The sequence below is a fragment of the Pristiophorus japonicus genome, chromosome 4 (assembly GCF_044704955.1).
Source record: "Pristiophorus japonicus isolate sPriJap1 chromosome 4, sPriJap1.hap1, whole genome shotgun sequence".
NCBI lineage: Eukaryota > Metazoa > Chordata > Chondrichthyes > Pristiophoridae > Pristiophorus > Pristiophorus japonicus.
Window position 1 is genome coordinate 197153847 of NC_091980.1, and position 25880 is coordinate 197179726.

The 25880-nt window shown below is 45.6% G+C and overlaps 1 protein-coding gene across 4 annotated transcripts in view; it reads right to left on the bottom strand.

Moving 5' to 3' along the window:
- The window catches only part of ryr3 (ryanodine receptor 3), a 561329-nt gene that overhangs the window by 320677 nt on the left and 214772 nt on the right, over window positions 1–25880 (bottom strand). For all 4 annotated transcript variants that reach the window (XM_070878983.1, XM_070878984.1, XM_070878982.1 and 1 more), the window contains exons 20-21: window positions 25150–25366; window positions 22311–22415 (exon numbers count right to left, since the gene is read on the bottom strand). In XM_070878983.1, the coding sequence (XP_070735084.1) occupies window positions 22311–22415; window positions 25150–25366 (322 nt within the window). The remainder of the gene's footprint in view (window positions 1–22310; window positions 22416–25149; window positions 25367–25880) is intronic.

Sequence of the window (25880 nt, forward strand, 5' to 3'; positions counted from 1 at the left end):
AGCGTTCACAACAAAATAGATGAATTAGTAGCAGAGATTGAAATTAATAGGTTTGATCTAATAGCCATTACGGAGACGTGGTTGGGAATTTAATATTCCAGGATACTTAATTTTTTTTAGAAGAGATAGGCAAAATGGAAAAGGAGGAGGGGTGGCCCTGATAATAAAGGATGGGATAAAGACAATAGAGAGAAAGGATCTTAGCTCAGAAAATCAAGAAGTAGAATCAGTTTGAGTTAAGAAACAGCAAGGGGCAGAAAACATTGGTGGGAGTTGTTAATAGGCCCCCGAACAGTAGTGGTAATGTAGGGTACAGTATAAATCAGGAAATTAGAGGAGCATGTAACAAAGGTAATACAGGTGCAGTGTCGAGAATTCGGAACCCTTGGGACCGAGGCCGTTCCCGATTCCGGGCTTTTCCGAACTTTCGATCGTCTTTGTGACGTCACGAATCCGGAAATACCCGAGCCCAGGTTCGGGTATTTCCAGATTTCGGAATGTCAGAAAGGGGGAGGGCGTGTCCCCACCAAGGAGCTGTTCGGGCTGCTGGCCCTGTCGATGAGGTCGTCGGGCAAGCCCCGCCAACAAAGAGCTGTTCGGGCGGGCCCTGCCGCCAAAGAGGTATTCGAGTGGGCCCTGTCGTGGTGGAGCTGATCGGGCGGGCCCCGCCACCAAGGAGTATTCGGACCAGCCCCGCTGAAGAGGAGCTGTTCGGGCAGGCCCCGCCATGGTGGAGCTGTTCGGGCAGGCCCCGTTGCAGAGGAGGTGTTCAGGCAGGTACCGCCGTGGTGGAGCTGTTTGGAGAGGCCCCGTCGTGGAGGAGGTGTTCAGACGGGCCGGCGAGGACATCCCAAGGTAAGGGCAGTGGCGGCAAGCTGGGGCGAGGCAAGCGGTGGTGAGGCGAAGCCCAAGGTCGGGCATCGGCGGGATCCCGAGGTTGGCAGGGTCATCAGGTCCAGATTTTAGAACATTTTACGGATTCCGGACAACCCTGCCATCAATCGATCCGGAGTCCGGAAAATTCCGGAACTCCGGAGTTTTGACGCTGCACCTGTACTATAATCATGGGGAACTTTAATCTATATATAGACTGGTCAAATCAAATTTGCAATAATAGTGTGAGGGATGAATTCATGGAATGTATACAAGATGGTTTTCTAGATCAGTATGTTGAGGAACCAACTAAAGAACAGGCTATTTTACATCTAGTATTGTGCAATGAGAAAGAGTTAATTAATAACCTTGTAGTAAAGGGGCCTTTATGGAAGAGTGACCATTACATGATAGAATTTTACATTAAGTTTGAAAGTGATTTAGTTAAATCCAAAATCTAAACGAAGGAAACTACGTAGGTATGAGGGAAGAGTTGGCTAAGGTAGATTGGGAAACTACATTAAAAGGTATGACAGTAGAGAAGCAGTGGCCAGCATTTAAAGAATGAATTCAGAATTTACAACGAATATACATTCCTTTAAGGCACAAAAACCGCACAGGAAAAGTGATCCAACCGTGGCGAACAAGAGCAGTTAAAGATAGTATTAGATCAAAGGAAGAAGCTTATAATGTTGCCAAAAAGACCAGTAAGCCCGAGGATTGGGAGGATTTTAGAATTCAGCAAAGGAAGACCAAGAAATTGATAAAGAAAGGTGTCATGTATCCGACATGTTTACTGCTGGTACCATTACATAAGATGTACCACCAGAGGGCACTGCAATGGGGGAATTGTAAGTTACCTCTACGTGTGCTTGGCCTAGTATAAAAGGCAAGCCACCATGTGTGATCCTCACTCTGGAGTTATCAATAAAGGACTAAGGTCACTACAGTTCAAGTACAACACATTGCCTCGTGGAGTGATTATCAGACCATCCAAAGACATAACAATTGGCGACGAGATTACGGACCTTCACATGAAAATGGTTACCCTTGGTACGTTGCAGCAGTTCGCTGATGGTGATGATTGGCACGCCTTTGTGGAGAGGCTCGACCATTTCTTCACAGCAAATGACCTGGCAGGCGAGAATCCGGCCACACTGGCTGATAAGTGCGGAGCTATCCTGCTAATCAGTTGTGGGCCCATTGTTTATGGCCTCGTCAGGGACTTGCTGGCACCAATGAAGACAACGACAAAGACGTACGAGAAGCTTGCAACACTGGTTCAAGAACAGCTCAAGCCCAAAGAGAGCATCCTCACAGCCAGACACCAGTTTTATACACACCGACGGCCCGAAGGCCAGGAAATCGCGAAATATGCTGCAGACCTCAGGAGGCTGGCGGCACCGAGTGATTTCGGCGACCACCTCACAGAAGCGCTGTGGAATATCTTTGTCATTGGAATCGGTCATGAGGACCTTCTTCATAAGCTACTATCTGCGGATACCACGGTCACACTGCAGAAGGCCATCTCCGTGAGCCAGGCATTCTTGACCTCGACCTGCGGCTCTAGGCAGATGACTCATTTTCAGGACTCAAAGCCGGCAAGTACTGTGCACAGAGGCTGGACTGTAGAATGTGAATCTTCTCAGGGAAGAGAGAACAGGCCCCCGAGTCCCTTAACTCAGAGTCCACCGAGGGGGACTAACCGAGTAGCTCCATGCTGGCGTTGCGGAGGGAATCACAGGGCTCACCAGTGCCGCTTTAAAGACTATGTATGCAAAGGCTGCAGCATAAAGGGTCATCTCCAGCGAATGTGTAAAAGAACTATGACTCACTGTGTTGATGAAGAGTCTGCAGATGGCTATGAATCCAGCGCGGATTATGAAACAATAGTCAGAGAGGCAGCTCAGCTCCACGATGAGTGTTCCTCGTTGAGGATGGAAGTCGAGATAAATAACGTTCCAGTCTTCATGGAAGTGGACACGGGGGCGAGCAGTCAGTAATGAATCAATAAGCCTTTGAGAGGCTGTGGGACAATCAAACTGAATGACCCAAGTTGGTCCCGGTTCAGGCAAAGCTGCGCATCTACACAAATGAACTTACCCCAGTCGTTGGTAGTGCGGATGTAAAGGTACTCCATGACGGCGCGGTGCACAAGTTACCTCTGTGGATTATTGCAGGTGATGGAAGAAGGTGGATGGAGAAGATCCATTGGAGTTGGGAAAATTTAATCACTCCAGCGATCGATGTCCTCCGCACTCAGAGGCAAAGCAAGCCCTCACCTGAGGTTGGAACCACCACCAGAGAGCAGACCAGCAGAGCACCCAATGCACAGACCGCTTAGCACGACTGCATGGAGATGATCCAGCTGATACGACCCGAATGCACCTTCCAGGCTCCAGTGGCAATGCTCCGGAGGAAGAAAATCGATTCAAAGGCGACTTCCCAGCTTCAGTGGTAGAACCCGGGAAGAAGAGGATCACCGCATTCGACGTCGTGGATGGAGGGAAGATGGCGCCCAAACCACGAGGTGATGCGCTGAAGAAAAAGATGGCGGCGGCCAGACCACTAAGTGCAGCGCTGATGGAGCAACACGTGGCACCACGAAGAAGAGGATTGGGGTAAAGAAAGCAAGGCTCTCTTAAAGGAGGCCTGCAACCCACCACACTTAAAGGGACAGTTCCACACACTCAATCAATGTAAGAGCAACTGTGAGTTAGATGTAAAATGTGTAATTGGTGATCAGAGTTATGTACATTCAATATGCAAAGAAAAGTTGCGCGATCGCGATCGGAGCTACAGGTTATTTACAATGAGTAATGAAACGTTGTGCGAAGTAGGATTTCAACTGCATTTAATCAATACAGCGGGCAGACACCCATCAGGAGCACACAGGTCCAGCGAGCTACCCAATGTAGTAGCCTGCATCCCTGGGACCAGAGTGATGCACTATGGAGTGTGGCCACAAGCAGCCAATACATACAAGCTGCAGAGCAAGCGATCTCAGGAGAGCAACGGCACCGGTATCGATACCCTGCCCCTGATCGGCTCCATCTCTCAGGCACCCGATGGCACCAACCGCCACGAGCCTGGAAGAGCAAACTGTACGAAGGCGCAGCCCCCAGACCCTATTGCCACCAAGGCCATACCCGGGAACGAAGGGTCACCCGCAACGGTTTTCCCAAATGGGACCGGGACCAGTCAGGATCCCAAACCAAATAACGTCCGGGCAAGTGAGTCAGCAGTTCCCCGTGCACTGCTAGACCTCAGGGAGCAGTAGCGACCCGGGGCGCATGGAGAGGACAGGGAGGTCACAGACATCTGAGAACCTGCCTGATGCTAGGAGCAACGGCAACAGCCCCGAGAGCAGGCAACTTGAGCCAACCGGGTTCCCAGTGCCAGCACTGGGCACTGCGCCGCCACCAGATGACCTGGACACCATCCAGCAGTTATGGCACTAGTTTGTCCTAATGCACCAGTGCTGACCCCAGTCCTGACTTCAAATGTATATCAAGTATGTACTTCACCAGTCAAAGGTATATGCCTCACAATGGCACCACGAATGTGAGGCTGCAAATGCAAATCTTTCTTTTTGGACTTGAAGGTAAAGGTAGATGACACAATCTGTAGGTGGGAGAGGGGGGGGGGGGGGGAGAGAGAGAATGGAGTGGCCATGGACGCACAAACAGAAACCAGCAGCACCTCTACTGCCAACGAAACACCACCCACTCACCCAAGATGGAAACGACCATCGAAGGGTCAGCCAGATAGAGCTAAGCCCAGAGCACAGTCAATGCAGGAAGGCGATTTGCACTAAGGCCTTGCGGGAGAGTGATGTCATGTATCCTACATGTTTACTGCTGGTACCATTACATATGATGTACCACCAGAGGGCACTGCAGTGGGAGACTTGTAAGTTACCTGTACAGGTGTACCTGGCCTAGTATAAAAAGCAGGCCACCATGTGTGATCCTCACTCTGGAGTTATCAATAAAGGACTAAGGTCACTACAGTTCAAGTACAACACATTGCCTTGTGGAGTCATTATCAGAGCATCTAAAGACATAACAAAAGGGAAACATAGAAACATAGAAAATAGATGCAGGAATAGGCCATTCGGTCCTTCGAGCCTGCACCACCATTCAATAAGATCATGGCTGATCATTCCCTCAGTACCCCTATCCTGCTTTCTCTCCATACCCCTTGATCGCCTTAGCCATAAGGGCCATATCTAACTCCCTCTTGAATATATCCAATGAACTGGCATCAACAACTCTCTACGGCAGGGAATTCCACAGGTTAACAACTGTCTGAGTGAAGAAGTTTCTCCTCATCTCAGTCATAAACGACCTGCCCCTTATCCTAAGATTGTGTCCCCTGGTTCTGGACTTCCCCAACATCGGGAACATTCTACCTGCATCTAACCTGTCCCATCCCGTCAGAATGTTATATGTTTCTATGAGATCCCCTCTCATCCTTCTAAACTCCAATGTATAAAGGCCCACTCGATCCAGTCTCTCCTCATATGTCAGTCCTGCCATCCCGGGAATCAGTCTGCTGAACCTTCGCTGCACTCCCTCAATAGCAAGAACGTCCTTCCTCAGATTAGGAGACCAAAACTGAACACAATATTCCAGGTGAGGCCTCACCAAGGCCCTGTACAACTGCAGTAAGACCTCCCTGCTCCTATACTCAAATCCCCTAGCTATGAAGGCCAACATACCATTTGCCTTCTTCACCGCCTGCCGTACCTGTATGCCAACTTTCAATGACTGATGTACCATGACACGCAGGTCTCGTTGCACCTCCCCTTTTCCTAATCTGCCGCCATTCAGATAATATTCTGTCTTCACGTTTTTGCCCCCAAAGTGGATAAACTCACATTTATCCACATTATACTGCATCTGCCATGCATTTGCCCACTCATCTAACTTGTCCAGGTCACCCTGCAGCCTCTTAGCGTCCCCCTCACAGCTCACACCACCACCCAGTTTAGTGTCATCTGCAAACTTGGAGATATTACATTCAATTCCTTCATCTAAATCATTAATGTATAATGTAAAGAGCTGGGGTCCCAGCACTGAGCCCTGCGGCACTCCACTAGTCACTGCCTGCCATTCTGAAAAGGACCCGTTTATCCCGACTGCCAACCAGTTCTCCATTCACGTCAGTATATTACTCCTAATACCATGTGCTTTGATTTTGCACACCAATGTCTTGTGTGGGACCTTGTCAAAAGCCTTTTGAAAGTCCAAATACACCACATCCACTGGTTCTCCCTTGTCCACTCTACTAGTTACATCCTCAAAAAATTCCAGAAGATTTGTCAAGCATGATTTCCCCTTCATAAATCCATGCTGACTTGGGCCGATCCTGTCACTGTTTTCCAAATGCGCTGCTATTTCTTCCTTAATAATTGATTCCAACATTTTTCCCACTACTGATGTCAGGCTAACCGGTCTATAATTACCCGCTTTCTCTCTCCCTCCTTTTTAAAAATGTGGTGTTACATTAGCTACCCTCCAGTCCATAGGAGTCGATAGACTGTTGGAAAATGACCACCAATGCATCCACTATTTCTAGGGCCACTTCCTTAAGTACTCTGGAATGCAGACTACCAAGCCTCGGGGATTTATTGGCCTTCAATCCCATCAGTTTCCCGAACACATTTTCCCGCCTAATAAGGATATCCTTCAGTTCCTCCTTCTCACCAGACCCTCGGTCCCCTAGTACTTCCAGAAGGTTATTTGTGTCTTCCTTCGTGAAGACAGAACCAAAGTATTTTTTCAATTGGTCTGCCATTTCTTTGTTCCCCATTATAAATTCACCTGAATCCGACTGCAAGGGACCTACGTTTGTCTTCACTAATCTTTTTCTCTTCACATATCTATATAAGCTTTTGCAGTCAGTTTTTATGTTCCCGGCAAGCTTCTTCTCATACTCTATTTTCCCCCTCCTAATTAAACCCTTTGTCTTCCTCTGCTGAATTATAAATTTCTCCCAGTCTTCATGTTTGCTGCTTTTTCTGGCCAATTTATATGCCTCTTCCTTGGATTTAACACTATCCCTAATTTCCCTTGTTAGTCACGGTTGAACCACCTTACCTGTTTTATTTTTACTCCAGACAGGGATGTACAATTGCTGAAGTTCATCCATGTGATCTTTAAATGTTTGCCATTGCCTATCCACCATCAACCCTCTAAGTATCATTTGCCAGTCTATTCTAGCCAATTCACGCCTCAAACCATCGAAGTTACCTTTCCTTAAGTTCAGGACCTAGTTTCTGAATTAACAGTGTTACTCTCCATCTTAATAAAGAATTCTACCATGTTATGGTCATTCTTTCGCAAGGGGCCTCACACAACAAGATTGCTAATTAGTCCTTTCACCCAGTCAAGGATGGCCAGCTCCCTAGTTGGTTCCTTGACATATGGTCTAGAAAACCATTCCTAATACACTCCAGGAAATCCTCCTCCACTGTATTGCTACCAGTTTGGTTAGCCCAATCAATATATAGATTAAAGTCACCCATGATAACTGCTGTACCTTTATTGCATGCATCCCTAATTTCTTGTTTGATGCTGTCCCCAACCTCACTACTACTGTTTGGTGGTCTGTACACAACTCCCACTGCGTTTTCTGCTCCTTGGTATTCCCTAGCTCCACCCATACCGATTCCACATCATCCAATAGAATGAGAGAAAACTAGCGAGAGACATAAAAACAGACTGCAAAAGCTGCTGTAGGCATGTAAAAAGGAAAAGATTAGTGAAAGTAAATGTGGGTCCCCTCGAGGCTGAGACAGGAGAAATTATAATTGAGAATAAGGAAATGGCAGAGAAATTAAACACATACTTTGTGTCTGTCTTCATGGAAGAAGAAACGGAAACCCTCCCAGAAATAGTGGAGTATCATGGGTCCAGCGAGAATGAGAAACTGAAAGAAATTAGTATTAATAAAATAATAGTATTGGAGAAATTAATGGGACTGAAATCTGATAAATTCCTTGGACCTGATAGCCTACATCCTAAGATTTTGAAAGATGTGGCTATAGAGATGGTGAATGCATTGGTTGTCATCTTCCAAAATTCCATAGATTCTAAAACGGTTCCTGCAGATTGGAAGGTAGCTAATGTAACCCCGCTATTTCAGAAAGGAGGGAGAAAGAAAACGGGGAGTTATAGATGAGTTAGCCTGACATCAGTTGGAGGGAAAATGCTAGAATCTATTATTAAGGATGCGGTAACAGGGCACTTAGAAAATAATAATAGGATTGGGCAGAGTCAACATGGATTTATGAAAGGAAAATCATGTTTGACAAATCTGTTAGAGTTTTTTGAGGTTGTAACTAGTAGAAAAGATAAGGAGGGGGGAACCAGTGAATGTGGTGTACTTAGATTTTCAAAAGGCATTCAATAAGGTGCCACACAAGAGGTTATTCAAACAAAATTAGGCCTCGTGGGATTGAGGGAAATATACTAGCATGGATTGAGGATTGATTAATGGACAGAAAACAGAGAGTAGGAATAAGCGGGTCATTTTCAGGTTAACAGGCTGTAACTAGTGGGGTGCCGCAAGGATCGGTGCTTTAGCCCCAGCTATTCACAATCTATATCAATGATTTGGATGAGGGGACCAAATGTAATGGGCCTGAAATTGAGGTCAGAGTCTTCCTTTGTACGAACGCCTTTGACCCTCAAAAAATTTACGAAAGTATCTGGTGTTCTCAGAGGAACATAAGTTCCTGGTCAGAGGCCTAGATTTGCTGCGCAGCACATAGGGAGATGTCTTTCAAGTACGCAAGTCCAAACTGGAGTCATGTGGGCCTGGACAACCAATCATGATGCAATATTCTCATTGATAAAAATGGGAACTCCGTTTTATGAGTTCCCATTACTATCAATGAGAAAAACCCCTAAAACACCCAAACACAGCATAATAAATAAATAAATCACCTCACATATTTAACATTAATTGAAATTAAATATTACTAAATGTTTTAGAAAAAAGTATTTTTTGTAATTTTTTTTCAAATGTGTTTTAATAGTGTTAAAAATAAACTTACCTTAATGGGCAGGGTTTTTACTGTAAAAATGTGTATTTAAATTTAATTTTTACATGTTTTAAAACTCTACGCTGGTAAAAGTAAACTATGCTCCTGCTTTCACCAGGCGTAAAAGTTTGAAGCGTATGAGTTGGGCAAATAGCCCAATCTCTCCCGTGCGAATGTCCTTCTCCCAGGGATATTTTTGGCGCATGCGCCTCGCGCCCCAAAAAACGGCTTTTGCGAGGCCTCGCTGGGTCCGTGCACACTTTCTATGGACCCGGCAAGGCCAGAATTTTAGGCCCTTTAATACTGGCCATTGACCTGCTATATCCAAGTTTTCTGATGATACGAAGCTAGGTGGAAATGTAAGTTGTGAGGCCGATGCAAAGAAACTTCAAGGGGATATGACAGGCTAAGTGAGTGGGCAAGAACATGGCAAATGGAATTATGGGCCCAAATTTCCCCATGAGTTGCACCGTTTTTTTTGGTGTAACTTGATTTTTCTGGTGTATCTTTTTAGTTTCAAATATGGCCATTTAATTTGCGCCAGTGTAAGTGAGTTAGTTAGGTTTTTTGTTAGGTCAGTTTTTTTTTTCAAAAGGGGGCGTTCCCAGCCATTTACACCAATTTGGCCAGACAAAAGTTGTACTAAACTAACTTAGGGCAGCATACGTGTCCACTTTTTTCCGCACAGAAAGACCTTACTTACAGCTAAGGAATCGGCCCAAGTCACTACATTTAAAGCACCACCAAGCGCCAAACAAAGCACAAAAAATAATAAGCAATTAATTAACAAATAAAATAGAAGGAACCCTGCACCTAAAGCACCAAGATCAAAGTAATAAGCTATCAATAAATAACACATAAAAAAATAGAAGGAACCCTGCAACTAAAGCACCAAGATCAATCAGTAAATAACAAATAAAAAATAGAAGTCCTACCTTAGGGAACGCAGCGGGCTGCCGATGAGGGAGCCCATTTGGCCAGGGCTAGGAACGGCTTGCTTCAGCCCCTCCCACACAGCCTGCAGCGCGCGTTTTCAGAAACGGCCTGTCAGGAGCTACTGCACATGCACGCAGACTCTAGCGCCATGTACAGAGGTCCCGGCACTGTTTCCAGCGCCGGGACTTAGCTTCGCCCCCCCACTCTTTCTTCTGCTCCACAGACGGCCCGAAAATCGGCCATGATCACAAGGATTTTTTTTGCCGCTGCTTCTGATGTAAAATGTCGGCAGGGGTCTCAGAAGTGGGCCGAAAAAACCGGAGGGCCAAATTTGGGCCTTTATATGGAGAAATGTGAAGTTATCTAATTTGGTAGGAAAAATAGAAAAGCAGAGTATTTTTTAAATGGTGAGAGATTGGGAAGTGTTGGTGATCAGAGAAACCTGGGTGTCCTTGTACACGAATCACTGAAAGTTAACATGCAGGTACAGAAAGCAAATGGTATGTTACCCTTCATTACAAGAGGATTTGAGTATAAGAGTAAAGATGTCTTACTGCAATTATATAGGGCCCTGGTGAGACCGCACCTGGAGTATTGTGTAGAGTTTTGGTCTCTTTACCGAAGGAAGGATATACTTGCCATTGAGGGAGTGCAACGAAGTTTCACCAGACTGATTCATGGGATGGGGGGATTGTCCTATGAGGATAGATTGAGTAGACTAGGTCTATATTATTGAGTTTAAAAGAATGAGAGGTGATCTCATTGAAACATACAAAATTCTTACAGGGCTTGACAAGGTATATGCAGGGACAATGTTTCCTCTGATTGAAGAATCTAGAACCAGGATTCACAGTCTCAGAATAAGGGGTCGACCATTTAGGACTGAGATGAGGAGAAACTTCTTCACTCAGAGGATGGTGAATCTTTGGAATTCTCTACCCCAGAGGGCTGTGGAGGCTCAGTCTTTGAGTATATTCAAGACAAAGATTGATAAGATTTTTGGATATTAAGTGAATCATGGGATATGGGGATAGTGCAGGAAAGTGGAGTTGAGGTAGTAGATCAACCATTATCTGATTGGGCTCAAGTGGTGGAATGGCCTACTCCTGCTCCTAATTTGGCAGGGGGGTGGGGGGGGGGGCGATGCGGGAGTACCCTTATGTCTCACCATTCACTACAGCTCACTAAGCCACTTCCAAAGGTTCACACAAATCTGTCTAAGAACGCAAAGTGTTCAAAATAAAGATTTCAATGTTTGACAATACATTGGCTAAAAGACCCAAGTGCCTACCCGTGTGTGTATATGATTGGACAAGGATGAGGGTGAGTGTGAGGGGTGGCTGGTGAGAGGGGTATGTGATAATGTAAATAGAGAGAGAGGGATGGGTTGAGGTACAAGGTAAGTTGGTGTAAGGATGTGCAGAGGTAGGGTAGGGGAGGCAGTGATGGGGATGTGATGAGAGGCACAGCAAGATGAGGTTGTGTGAGGCTTTGCAGTAATATTTTGTGATCTACTGAGATCATTGAAAGGTATGCGCCACTGCAGCCTGGTCCTCCTGACAACATTGCTGCTTGTGCCCTCCTGTGCAATGTGCAACCAGGCTGTGTTGGTATTCTGGGGAGGTCTCTTACGTCCATTGGAAGGAAAGGAGAACATCCCTGTTTGCTGTGTCTCCCTCCATAAGCATCTGGAGGGAATCATTGGATAGCCTGGGTGGAGCCGTGCACCTTTGTGCAGTGTCAGTCAGTGCTTTCAGCACCTCAATGCTGCAGAACATTGACAGAACAACTGTCAAAATCAATATGGCCATGGTCCCTTTAAGGAAACCGGCTGATGACGCACCATCAAATGATGTCATCAGACCCGCTTCCTTTTAATTTTCCAGGAATCTCGCAGGGCGGGCTTAACAAGCCCCATCAATGGAAGATTGTTCATGCTGTGCAGGCTGGAGCGAGGAGTGGGTTCGCCAACCACTACCAACCCCGGCCACGCCGGTCTCGCCACTGTTGGTGAGATCGCAGCCTGTAAGCAAGAATGGATGACACTGTGAAAAAATGGTTCAGAGTGATGTAACCAGAATCGGCCTGCAATTGATACATCAATTCAGTTCCTATTTAAAGTGGATAGTGTCATCGAATCTTCAAATTGTATTCATTGTCACTGATGAGTCATCAGATTGTTTTCCACATCGGTTATAAATCTTACACCACAAGCTTTCCTCGTGCATCCAGTCAGCTACAAACCGCACAGTTTTCCAGATAATAGGCAAATATCCATACCGACTTCAATTATCAAATCTTATTTTCTACTAAAGGTCATAGAGGCTGAGCTTCTATCGCAGAAGCTACAAACAGAGCATACTTTGAATTTACTACTGCACAGAATACTGTGACAGAATAAAACTGAAGTGCTGTGTTGCAGCTGGCCTCGGTTACCATGGCCAAGAGTATGATACGTCAATGTTATTTAATGTTCACCTATTTTTAATACAACTTACAGGCAAGTAAACATTTCATTGTAATAAAATAATGCAATGTGATACCAGGTAGATTATCTTGCTTCAGCTGGTGCTTTCTCCTGCAGCTACAAGCTTACATCTTGCACGGAGCTAAGCAAAGGGAATTGATTGTGCACCATGTACTCTGCATACAAGTGTCACAAATGATTTTAAATTGAATTTTAAATACAGTGGTGTAAAAATTGGTCCTGTTGTGACTGTTTTTCAGGCAGAAAACAGACAAAAAAAGACCAATTTCAGGGCACAACCCGATCTGCGCCCGAGTTATGGGTGCCGTCATATTGATAAAACAATTGCCCCGCAGGTCGCGAGGGTGACGCGAGCGGATGTCAACGCTCAAATAGTAACGTCGAAGTCCCCGATGAAGAAAACCGTAACCAGTTGGTGTCAGAAAGAAAACGAGCTATTTTCCTGACTGAAGCAGGCTGCGAGGTGTATAAAACCCGAAAAATGTGCTTGTTCCCATCAAGCCAAAGGACAAGCCACTGATAGAGATTCTAACAGCACTACAGTCCTGAGCCCCTGGAAATTGCTGAAAGTTATCGTTTTGGAATACTCGATCAGCTAAATGATGTGAGTATGTGAATACATTGCAGCTTTAAAAAAGCTATCCATTCACTGTCATTTCGGAAACTTTCAGGACCAAGCATTGCGTGACCGCTTTGTTTTTGGATGAAAAATTAAGCAATCAGAAGGAAGTTGTGGCAACACCTTACTTGACTTTTGATTCTGCTTGTTAGACAGCTATGTTGATGGATATGGCCGACTAATATTCCTGATAATTTCATACCATTTCCAGTCATCTGACAACTGAGGTGAATCGCCTGCAGGAAAAGGTAGTGGGCCCCAAAGCCTCAGCAACTGGCCAAGGTAACAGTAAACTGAAGTCGTGCTATTGGTGTCTGGGACAACACATTGCCTTCACATATGGACAGCTTTTGCTGTTTCTTCTGCAAGAGTAAACCAACATTCATGCTATAAGTAGAAAATGCCAGAGACTAACTAGCATTGAAGTGAAGCAACAGGATGAGGAGGTTTTGGAGATACACATCATCAGGAGTATGAGGGTATCTAACAGCGACTCGCGAAGTATCGTCATCCAAGTAGATGTTGCAGGAACCAGGATATCCATGGAAATTGACACTGGTGCATCCATGACCGTAGTACTGAAATTGCTGTATCTCGACAAGTTGTGTGATTTTCCACTGGAAAAGTTGAAGGTAGAGCTGTGAGGCTACTCAGGAGAGCAAATCCCTGTGGTAGGACATATCATGTACCAGTGAAATACAAGAATCAGTTTCAGAGCTTGCCCCTCTCAGTACTTTCAGGAGACAACCCTGCCTGGATATGTAGAAATTGGTTGGGATCACTGAAGCTGGATTGGAATGAGATTTTTCATGTTAAAACGAGATTTGCATCAAAGGATGATGTCATCAAGCAATATCCAAAGGTGTTCTGTGAAACAGGCAGTCCGATCCAAGGTTTCAAAGCGAGTGTCAGAGTACAGAAGGGCGCTAGACCAGTTTACTGCAAGCCACGTCTCGCACCATACACACTCAAGGAAAAAGTTAAGCAAGAAGATTAGATAGAGACTGAGAACATTTTCTCTAAGATAGATTTAAGTAATTGGGCTACACCTATTGTTGTTGTACCCAAGTTAGATGGTAAGTTATGGTTGTGTGGTGGTTATAAAGTAACCGTAAACCAGGTTATAGAGGGTAATCTACCTAGTACATTGCCAAATGTAGAAGATTTGTTCACAATGCTAACAGATGGTTAGATCTTCTCAAAGTTAGATTTCACAAATGCCTACTTGCAACTTGAACTAGATGAGGAGTCCAAGTCATGCTTGATTATAAATACTCATCTAGGCCTATATCAATTTAATAGGCTACAATTTGGAGTGTCTTCCGCCCACGCCATATTCCAAGGGGTAATGAACCAGATTTTGCAAGGTATTGAAGGGGTAGTGATAACATACTAATTTCAGCACCAAACAGGCAAATTCATAATAACATATTGAATTAAGTGCTCAAACGTCTAGAGAGGCACAGAGTACGAGCGACTTCTCGCAAGTGTGAGTTATTTCAAAACTCTGGAGTACTTAGGGTATAGAGTAGACAGAGATTGTTTACATCCAACCAAGGGAAAGCTGGATGCAATCAGAAATGCACCCACTCCCAAGAATGTCACTGAACTTTGTTCATTTTTGGGTCTTTTGAACTATTATGGGAAGTTCCTACCAAATTTGGCTACAGTGTTACATCCACTGAAGCTGTTGAAAAAACAGGTCCATTGGAAGTGGTCAGAAGAATGAAATGCAGCATTCAAGGAGTGTAAAAGCTAGTTGGTAGAGAGTACCATGTTAGTTCACTATGACGTATTTAAGGACATCAAGCTAGCATGTGATGACTCTCCATCTGGAGTTGGGGCAGTGATCTCTCATGTACTACATAGTGGGGAGGAAAGACCAATTGCTTTTGCTTCACGCACTCTCAGTGCCAGTGAGTGTAATTATGCGCAAATTGAAAGGGAAGCTTTGGCATTGATTTTTGGGGTCAAGATGTTCCACAAATATTTGTATGGTCGTAAGTTTACCATTGTTACAGACCACAAGTCCTGATAGCAATCCTCCATCCAAAGTTCCTAGTTCCAACCTTATCTGCAGCCCAAATGCAGAGATTCTGATTTTGTCTGCATGTATGGCATTGAATACAGACAATCAGCTGATCACAGTAATGCTGATGCTATGTCTAGATTGCCATCCCCATCACAAGTTACACCCGATAAGGAAGAAGTGTTCTATTTTTCAACATTGAGGAACTGCCAGTCACAGCTGAAGAGATTGGTAGAGCAACCAAACATGCCCCAGTTATGTCAAAGGTATATGATTACATCGTAAATGGCTGGCCAATCCAGGTATCAGAGAAAAATATCCATCTATAGTTCAGGTCCAAATTATTAGGAGATCTTCATGACCAGCACCTGGGAATGTGCTTAACCAAAAGTTTTGCAAGCAGTTACGTATAGTGGCCAGGTCTTGATAAAGATATAGAGTACATTGTTAGTCAGTGTACAACATGTCAATTGGTAAGCAAGAAATCAGCATCAGTACCATTACAGCCATGGAAATGGCCTCCCAGGGTGTGGCAAAGGTTACATATAGATTTTGCTGAGCTCGAAGGACAACAATTGTTCATTGTGATTGATAGCCATTCAAAATGGGTGGAGGTGTTTCTGATGTGGAAAATAACAATTAAAACAATAGACAATTTACGAAGATTGTTTTCTTCATACGGTCTCTCAGAAGAAATTGTGTTTGATAATGGGCCGCAATTTTGTTCAGAAGAATTTGCACAGATCATGAGCAGAAACGGTGTGAAACATACCAAGGTTCCACCGTACCACCCTGCTTCAAATGGTGCAGCAGAGTGCACAGTACAAATTGTAAAATGTGCCCTCATCAAGCAACTATTGGATCCAAATCCAAAGAAATGGCAGTTGTTGTTGCACCACAAACTAGCAAACTTTCTAATTACTTATCATAATACTCCTCATAGAATTACTGGTAGAACACAAGCAGAATTGTTTCTCAAACAACAGCCACAAACTAGGGTCTCATTGTTAAAGCCAAACTTAGCACAGTCAGTAGAAGGGAAACAATTAAGACAGAAAGAGAATTATGATAGAGGTGGATTAAGAGAGAGAAGTGTGAAATTAAATCAGACCGTTTGAATGAAGAACCATCACCATAAATGGTTAAAGTGGTTACCAGGAAGAGTAGTGAAGATATGCAGCCCTCGCACATATTTGGTCAAGATGTTTGATCATGGAAAGGTTACATTTGTTCACATTGAAAGTTTGAATGATTCTATTATTTCTGATGAGTCAGATGGTCTTGTTACAAGTAGAGAACCAGTAGCAAATCCTACTACTACTACTTTTATTTATACAGCGCCTTTAACATAGTAAAATGTCCCAATGCACTTCACAGTAGTGTTATAAAGACAAAACAGATAAATTTGACACCGAGCCACATAAAAAATAATTACGGCAGATGACCAAAAGCTTGGTTAAGGAGGTAGGTTCTAAGAAGCATCTTAAAGGAGGAAAAAAGAGGTAGAGAGGTTTAGGGAGAGAGTTCCAGAGCTTAGGGCCCAAGCAGCTGAAGGTACGGCCATCGATGGTTGAGCAGTTATAATCAGGGATGCTCAAGAGGGCAGAATTTGAGGAGCGCAGACATCTCCTGGGATTGTGAGGCTGAAAGAGTACAGAGATAGGGAGGGGAAAGGCCATGGAGGGATTTGTAAACAAGGATGAGAATTTTGAAATCAAGGCTTTGTTCAACCGGGAGCCAATGTAAGTGGGCAACCACAGGAGCGATTGTTGACCGTGACTTGGTGCGAGTTAGGACATGGGCTGCCGAGTTTTGGATGACCTCAAGTTTATTAGTGTAGAATGTGGGAAGCCAATATGGAGTGCATTGGAGCAGTCAAGTCTAGAGGCAACAAAGGCATGGATGAGGGGACCAGCAGCAGAAGAGCTGAGGCAGGGGTGGAGGAGGGCAATGTTACTGCGGTAGAAATAGGCGGTTTTAGTAAGGTCGTGGATATGTGGCTGGAAGCTAATTTCAGCATCAAATATGACACCTAGATTGCGATTTAGTTTGGTTTAGCCTCAGATAGATGCGAGGGAGAGTGATGGAGTCAATGGCTAGGGAACGCAGTTTGTGGTGGGGACCAAAGATAATGGCTTCAGTCTTCCCAATATTTAATTGGAGAAAATTTCTGCTCATCCAGTATTGGATGTCAGACAAAAGTCTGACAATTTCGAGACCATGGAATGGTCGAGAGAAGTGGTGGAGATGTAGAGCTGGCTGTCATCAATATACATGTGGAAATTGACTCCGTGTTTTTGGATGATATCGTTAAGGGACAGCATATAGATGAGAAATAAGAGGGGGCTAAGTATAAATCCTTGGGGGACACCAGAGGTAATGATGCGGGTGTGGGAAGAGAAGCCATTGCAGGAGATTTTCTGGCTACGATTTGATGGGTAAGAATGGAACCAGGTGAGTGCAGTCCCACCCAGCAGGACGATGGTGGAGAGGGGTTGGAGGAGGATGAAGTGGTCAACTGTGTCAAAGGCTGCAGACAGGTCCATCAGATGTACTAGAAACAAGCTCAAGAGAAAGTCAGAATTTAAGTCTGAGTCCAAGTCAGGCAGACAAACAGCCTGAAGTTCTAGCGTGTCCAAATATAGATCTAGATCAAGGGTTACCCTTGGATGAAAACTCTCCTCAGGCTCAGCCTAGAATGTCGAAGTTCAATATCAAGTTTTGGATGTTCTGTTTGAGAGTGAAGGTATCCTCTTTGAAACAGAAAACCAATGGTTATGTTTGATTTGTAAATATGGCAAAATAAGTTCATATCTTTTGTTATGTATAACCATGCAAGTTATTTATGATGATTATTTGCTTTGATTACTTCTTCATTAAGGAGGGAGAATACAATACGGCTTCAGCTAGTGGACTATTGTGGCAATGCAACTGCTGCTGTAAATAGAATAAAAGGATTGAAGCCATCTTGAGTATGTGTGCTTGATGGATGTCGTAAGAAAATATGACACAAGTTGTTGTTGATCTTTTTCTTAGTGATTGCAAATCCTGGGATCTGCCCCAATGTTCCCACAATTACCCTCTGCAATCTTTATAAATCCCTGTGACACCCCGCTCAGTGCTCAGAGACCCTGGAATCCACTCAAAATACTACAAGATTTTGAGATCCCATCACATAGCGCCAGACGTCGGGCACCTCTGCCCAGTGCTCCTTGATTCCAGGACCACCCCCAGTGCTGTCGGCGTTCCTGATAATTAACGTGGCATAACATCTCTGTTGTTGAAAAAGCTCTGACTCACCATGAGCAACACAAGATGAGTTATGCTAGTATATTACAATATTTAGGCAGCAACAAACCATTTTAAACTACCTGTGTGACATTCGGAGACCTGAAACTTGGAACAGGAAATGACAATTATATCATGATACCACGCTTTAGATGCAGCTTCAATGATTCATAGAAGTATAAATGTGATTTAATTATTGGTCCAGTAGGTAACATTTTATCTTTTGGGGGCTGTATTTGACTCAATTTCAATATGGGAGCAGAATGAGGAATATAGAAGAGTCCCTTATCTTCATAGTATTCTCCAATGTAATTATTTACAATAATTTATGTTAGCTTGGCTCAAAAGGTAGCACTCTCACCAGCAAGTCAAATAAATGTGTCAGTGCAGTACAGAGAAAGTGCTGCATTGTTGAAGGTGCCTTCCTTCAAACAAGGCCCAACCTATCTTCTGGTATTTGAGGTGGATATTAAACATCCCTAGCATAATTCAATGAGCAGAAAGCTCTTCTGATGTCCCAGCCAACATTCGCCCCTTAACTATGATCAGCAAAAAAAGATTCACTGGTCATTCACCTCACTGCTGTTTGTGTTTAGTGCAAAATGGCTGCCGCATTTACTTACAAGAGAAACTGCACTTCAAATTAATTAATTCCTGGTGATTCATTTTGGAATGATTCCGAGATGCATAATAAATTGCTCAGAAAAGGAATTCATTTCTTTCGAGTATTAAATTATAAGGTAAATATGGTATCCCACAGAGTGTAGCATGACAAATATTTACACCTATAGTACCATCTGTACTTCGCTCAAAACTAGATTCCCTTTCAACTTGCACTTATATAGTGCCTTGGATGTGCGCATCACCCGCGCCATGACAGGAGCTGACGACTGCTGGACAGACCACCGCCTAATCCGATCGATCATCAACATTAACATTGCCCCAAAGCAGAGGGAACAGCAGAAGCAGTTCTGCAAAAAAGTTAATGCCGGGGCACTTAGAGACCCAGCTAAGAGAGCCCTATACAGCCAGCGCCTCACAGCCAATCTGATGACCCTGAGATGCTGAATACCCACAGCGCTTAGTCTGCCCTCCAGGCCTCTATAACCAGTGCCTGTAAAGAGACACTTGGTCACTCAATCAGAAAACATCAGGAATGGTTTGATGAAAATGATCAGGAGATCAAAGAACTAATAGATCGCAAGCGCAAAGCATTTCTGAGCCTCAAGCAACAACCCAACTCGGGAGCTGCAAAACAACATTACAGACGGCTCAAGACTCAGGTCCAACAAAAAACCCGGGACCGAAAGAACAGGTGGTGGATGGAGAAAGCACAGGAGATACAACAACTGGCCGACAGCCACGATATGCGAGGATTCTTCGCTGTAGTCAAGGCCACCTACAGTCCAAACTCCCAAGGCCCCACCTCACTCCTGGCCAAGAACGGGGAAACACTCATCAAGGACACCGAGGCTGTCAAGTCCCGATGGAAGGAGCACTTTGAAGATCTCCTCAATCGAGACTCTGCCTTTGGCTCGAGTGTTCTCGACTCCATTACGCAGCATGTGACCCACCACCAACTCAGTGAAACTCCAACGTTGCATGAGGTAGGAAAAGCCATAAAACAGCTCAAGAATAACAAGGCTACAGGTACGGATGGAATCCCTGCTGAGGCACTAAAGTATGGTGGAGAAGTGCTGTTGGCGCAGATACATGACCTCATCTCTCTCATCTGGAGGGAGGAGAGCATGCTAGGAGATCTGAGAGATACAGTGATTTGACCATTTTTAAAAAAGGGGACGTCCGACTGCGGCAATACTGGGGAATCTCCCTATCAGCTACTGGGAAAGTTGTCGCTCGAGTTCTCCTCAATCGTCTTCTCCCTGTGGCCGAGGAGCTCCTCCCGGAATCACAATGCGGATTTCGTCCCCTATGGGGCACAACAGACATGACCTTTGCAGCGCGACAGTTGCCAGAAAAATGCAGGGAGCAGCGCCAGCCCTTATACATGGCCTTTTTCGATCTTACAAAGACCTTTGACACTACCAACCATGAGGGTCTATAGAGTGTCCTCCTCCGTTTCGGATGCCCCCAAAAGTTTGTCAACAACCTTTGCCTGCTTCATGATGACATGCAGGCCATGATCCTTACCAACGGATCCATTACAGAGCCAATCCACACCCAGACCTAAACAGGGTTGCGTCATCGCTCCAATCCTCTTCTCAATCTTCCTCGCCGCCATGCTCCACCTCACAATCAACAACCTCCCCGCTGAACCAGTGGGAAGCTGTTTAATCTACGCCGCCTCCAGGCCAGGTCCAAGGTTACCCTAACCTCTGTCATTGAGCTGCAGTATGCGGACGACACCTGCGTCTGTGCACATTCAGAGGCTGAACTCCAGGATATAGTCAATGTATTCACTGAGGCATATGAAAGCATGGGCCTTTCGATTAACATCCATAAGACAAAGGTCCTCCACCAGCCTGTCATCGCTAATCATCAAGATCCACAGCGCGGCCCTGGACAACGTGGACCATTTCCCATATCTCGGGAGCCTCTTATCAACAAAGGCAGACGTTGATGCGGAGATTCAGCTTCGCCTCCAGTGCGTCTGTGCAGCCTTCGGCCGTCTGAGGAAAAGAGTGTTTGAAGACCAGGCCCTCAAATCTACCACCAAGCTCATGGTCTACAGGGCTGTAGTAATACCCGCCCTCCTATATGGATCTGAGGCATGGACGATGTATAGAAGGCACTTCAAGTCCCTGGAGATATATCACCAACGATGTCTCCGCAAGATCCTGCAAATCCCCTGGGAGGACAGGCGCACCAACATCAGTGTCCTCAACCAGGCTAACATCCCCAGTATTGAAGCACTGACCACACTCGATCAGCTTCGCTGGGCAGGCCACGTAGTTCGCATGCCAGATACGAGACTTCCTAAGCAAATGCTTTATGCGGAGCTCCTTCATGATAAACGAGCCAAAGGAGAATAGCGGAAACGTTATAAGGACATCCTCAAAGCCTTCCTGGTAAAGTGAGACATCACCACTGACACCTGGGAGACCCTGGCCGAAGACCCCCGAGGTAGAGAAAGTGCATCCGGGAGGGCGTTGAGCTCTTCGAGTCTCAACGCAAAGAGCGTGAAGAGGTCAAGCGCAGGCAGCGGAAGGAGCGCGCGGCAAACCAGCCCCACCGACCCCTTCCCTCAACGAATGTCTGTCCCACCTGTAACAGGGTCTGTGGCTCTCGTATCGGACTGTTCAGCCATCAAAGAACTCACTTTGGGAGTGGAAGCAAGTCCTCTCGATTCCGAGGGACTGCCTATGATGATGATGAATATAGAAAACATTTCCAAAGCGCTTCACAAAGGCATATTAAAAAAATGTTTCAGTAATGTTTGCTATTAAAGTATCACTCAGTGAAGTAAATCTGAAATCAGGTTATTTAGATACACAATTTATTTTACATGAACATTGGATCATACGAGTCGCTAATTATGGATATTGTGATGTTTTACTCTATTAAACTTTGTTCTACAGTTCTAGAAATAAAACAGTATTATGATTATGATGCAAAAATTGCAAGGCTCCAGTGCTAGTGCAGAATCTTGCTAGACATGTGTGTGGGGAACAAAATCAGGGCCATGCTGTCTTTGCCCTGTTTCTGACCTGCACTTTGGAATATTGAGGTTGTTCCCGATAGCAGGACCTCACAACTTCTGCCCAAATCTTCTCAAAGTAAAAAAAATTGGTTCTTCAAATAAATCAGTGATTATGTACCGTGCACAGATATTTCATTATTACGGTAACTTCCCACAAGTGTACGTAGTGGTCATTTTATGAGTCTGCACTCCCAGGGTGAAACTTTACTTGCCAGACATGCATATCAGAAATGTGGGTACGCACTACACACTATTTGCGGTTGGATTCTCACGGCTAACTCTCCAATACGCACTTCCCGCAGGCGACGTTCCCTGCTGGAAGAATGAATTCATGAACTTACCCCCGGCAGGTCACTTTCTTACCTTCCCATATGTCCAGCCAAGCTCGATTTTGTTCATTGCCCAAAGTTCATGAATGTTTTCAGCCAGTTTATTCTGTACTTTCTCAAGATGTGATGGTAAAACAATCTGAATAAAAGGAATGATTGCAGAGTAATTTTAAAATGGTAAGCATGAACCATCGGAACATTTTTCATTTTCAGAATAGAATCTTTTCACTCAGCCTTTGTTGTAATTGGGGAAATGTATTCTTATTAACATAGTGTTGTTTGCATTGTTCCCTATTTGTGGTAGAAAATTGAAGTGTTATGAAAATACCACACAGCACAAGTATAGTCCAAAAAGGTTAAAGGGCTAATGCTTCAAAATACTTGCATCTTAAATTGTCATCAAATTTAAATAATGCCTTTTAACCTCTATGAAATTTAAATCAATTAAATAAACATGATAGGGACTAAAAAAATGTTTGCAACTAAACAGTACCACCAGAAATAAACCATTGTTTATAGCCAAAATGTATTAAATAGAGGATTGTTAGTATAAATCATAAACATTTGGTGAGCACCTAACCTCACAGGTCACAATAACTTAAAGCCTACAAGTAAAATAGTTTTACAAGATTCAAAGTTCATCCTGCATGTACTGTTTATAGCATGGTTTACTTTGTCACATTTTAATGTCATTTCATTTTTAAAAGCTGTGCTATTTATTGATGTGCAGATGTCAGCAGATAGTTTGATGATGTAGGCAGGCCTGTCTGCTTTCATAAGCTTAGGGGCCGAAATTGATGGCCTTACCGCCGCCGTGATCCACCGACATTCCTCTTCGGGTTCAGCCCTGTGCCACTTGGATCTTAAATTGGACTGGAGCGGGCGGGAGGGGGGAACCGCCCGCTGATGTCAGCGGACAGCCAAGTGACGCAAGTGACCTCCCGCCTGCCGAGATAACAGCTTGGTGTGGGCGGGAGTCGGCGCCAGAACGGGGAAGGACCGCTGTGTAGAGGCTGGTCTATCCCCGACTGTAGTTATGAAGCCCTGTAAAAAGGTGAGTGAACATTTTTTTTTAAATTTCTTACAGCGACTTACCTGCATGGGGTCCCCTGAAGGTGTTCCGGTTTTTTTTGCATTGATTTTTCTTTTCAGCTCTTTGACCCTCCGTGGGCCCGACTCCATTCTCAGTGGCATTTGGGTGGCAAGAGCCTTTGCCGCCGAGATTGAGAGCTCCCGCCCGCTGCCGCTCAGATTGACAGCTAAGTCCCTCTTTTGCCGCCGGGTGCCCTTGCAAGGAACATTTTGCCGAAACTACCACCCAAAGTACCGTCAGGTATCTCGGCGGCTATCGGCAGTCCTTTGGACGGCACTTGGGCGGCCCTTGGCCTTCACCAATTTCAGCCCCTTAGTCTTTCATTGGAACTTGAGCTGGAGTCCAGATTGTTCAGTTGCAGATAATCAACATAGGACTGTAAAGGCTGAGACAGATGACTGCAAAAAGAGAACATCCACGACCAAGCGGAGATTCTGGAGCTAAATTTCTGGTGTAATAATGGTGTATTCACAGTGGGTGGGAGCAGAAATTGAGATAGGATCTAATTACAACTGCACAAATGAACTACAGGATGCAAGGGGGAGGGATGGGGGAGAAGGGGGAGCGATGGGGGAGAAGGGAATAAAGGGGAGAAGGGGGAGAAAGGAGATGGGGGGGAAGGAGATGCGGGGAAGGAAGGAGATTGGGGGGAAGGAAGGAGATTGGGGGGGAAGGAAGGAGATTGGGGGGGAAGGAAGGAGATTGGGGGGGGAAGGAAGGAGATTGGGGGGGCAGCAGATTGTGGGGGGGAGGAGGAGATTGGGGGGGGAGGGGGAAGGAGATTGGGGGGGGGGAAGGAGAAGGGGAAGGGAGGCTGAATGGGCCTGGCCCGAGACTTCGGGCAGGGCCCGTCCCCAGCACCAGATTTACAGGTAGGTGGCGTTGGGTCAGGTCGGGGGGAGCGCGGGTCGGGGGGGTGGTGGGAGGGAGGTTGGTTCGGTTCGGGTCGGGGGGAGGGAGGGAGAGGGAGGTCAGGTCGGGGGGAGGGAGGTCAGGTCGGATTCAGTCCGGGGGTGGGGCGGGGGTGGGGGAGCGGGAGTCGGGTCGGTGTCGGGTCCGGTCCAGAGACAGGGGCGGTGGGGGGGTGCAGGATTCGGCTCGGGTCCGGGGGTGGGGGGGGAGCGGCAGTCAGGTCGGTGTCGGATCCGGTCCGGAGGCGGGAAGCGGGAGTCGGGAGGAAACAGGAGCTGGCCGTGGGAGGAGCCTTATTCACGCAGCCCCAGTGAGACCATTCGGCCAGAGCTAGGGGCTGCGTGCTTCGGCCCCTCCCACACAGTTTTGGGCGCCTGGAGCTACTGAACATGCGTGCCCACTGTAGCGCGCATATGCAGAGGTCCCGCACTGTTTTCAGCGCAGGGATCTGTCTCCGCCCCCTACAGCTCCTGCTGCACTGCGCCGAGGGCCAGGGAGGTGGAGAATCTGGAGGGCTTTTTAGGCGCACTTTGTGGCGCGAAAAACGGGCGTCCAGGTCGGGACTGCGCCGTTCTAGGCGCGGCTCGAAACTTGGGCCCAATGTATTATCTGGTTTTAGACTGGTGAGTGAGTACCTGGCTGGATTACATCCCGTGTAAATGAAAGAGATTGCCCAGACCAAACTGAGGATATGTTTGGATGGGACATTCTCGCAATCACAATCATAAGGCACAAAAGATAGTAATTTATTACTGTACAATTTTCAGTCATGTTTAATTTTAGTTTCTGAACCACAAATACTGTTTAGCTTTTGCATAAAATTTTAATTAATTTATTCACCACACTGCAGTTCAGGAGGTATAAGTACCTGGCTGGTATCTACAGGCTTGGGGATGAAGGAGGCCTGGGAAAGATGGCTTACTGTCCCTAGAAAATCTCGAACGTTATTATAATCTCTCTTGTATTCTTTGATTGGCTCCAATCGCAGCTTCTCCTTTGGAAGCAGTGCTTCATAGCAGGGTGCATATCCAGGGGGAGGCAAAAACCTAAAATCTCCATGGTGACCTCCAATCAAAAAACGTACTCTTGAAAAAGAACAGAAAAACAAAGATGAATCACAAAGCATTCTGTCACATTTAGCAAGCTGTATGTGGTTCCCTGCATCAGCGCACAATTAGAAAATCATGTTGGGCCTGTGTTAAGTGATAGCACTTTGAAATTAGGGTGCTAATATTTCCCTCTGTACACCCTACCATCCTCCCAGGTGCCAGGAAGGTAGAGTCTATCAGAGCTGCACTGTGCCTGCTGTGGAGGGAAGGCGGGAGCATTCCAACTCCTCCTACCTTACTGCAGGGCAGCTAAAAGGAGGGTTGCCTCAAAACCTTGGCTGTGAGGCTTGTGCCAGGATTCTCTGCAGAATGGAGTGTCTGTGAGGGTCACGGGTGGGCGTCCTGCTGTGCATGCAGGAAGCCCACTCTTACTGGCCTATATGATTTACACCTCCCAGCACAGGCCTATCCCTCAGTAGAATCTTTCATTGGAAAAAGAGCACAAACAGGGGAGCAGCTGCCAGCACAAGAGGCCTGCAGCTGTGTTTCA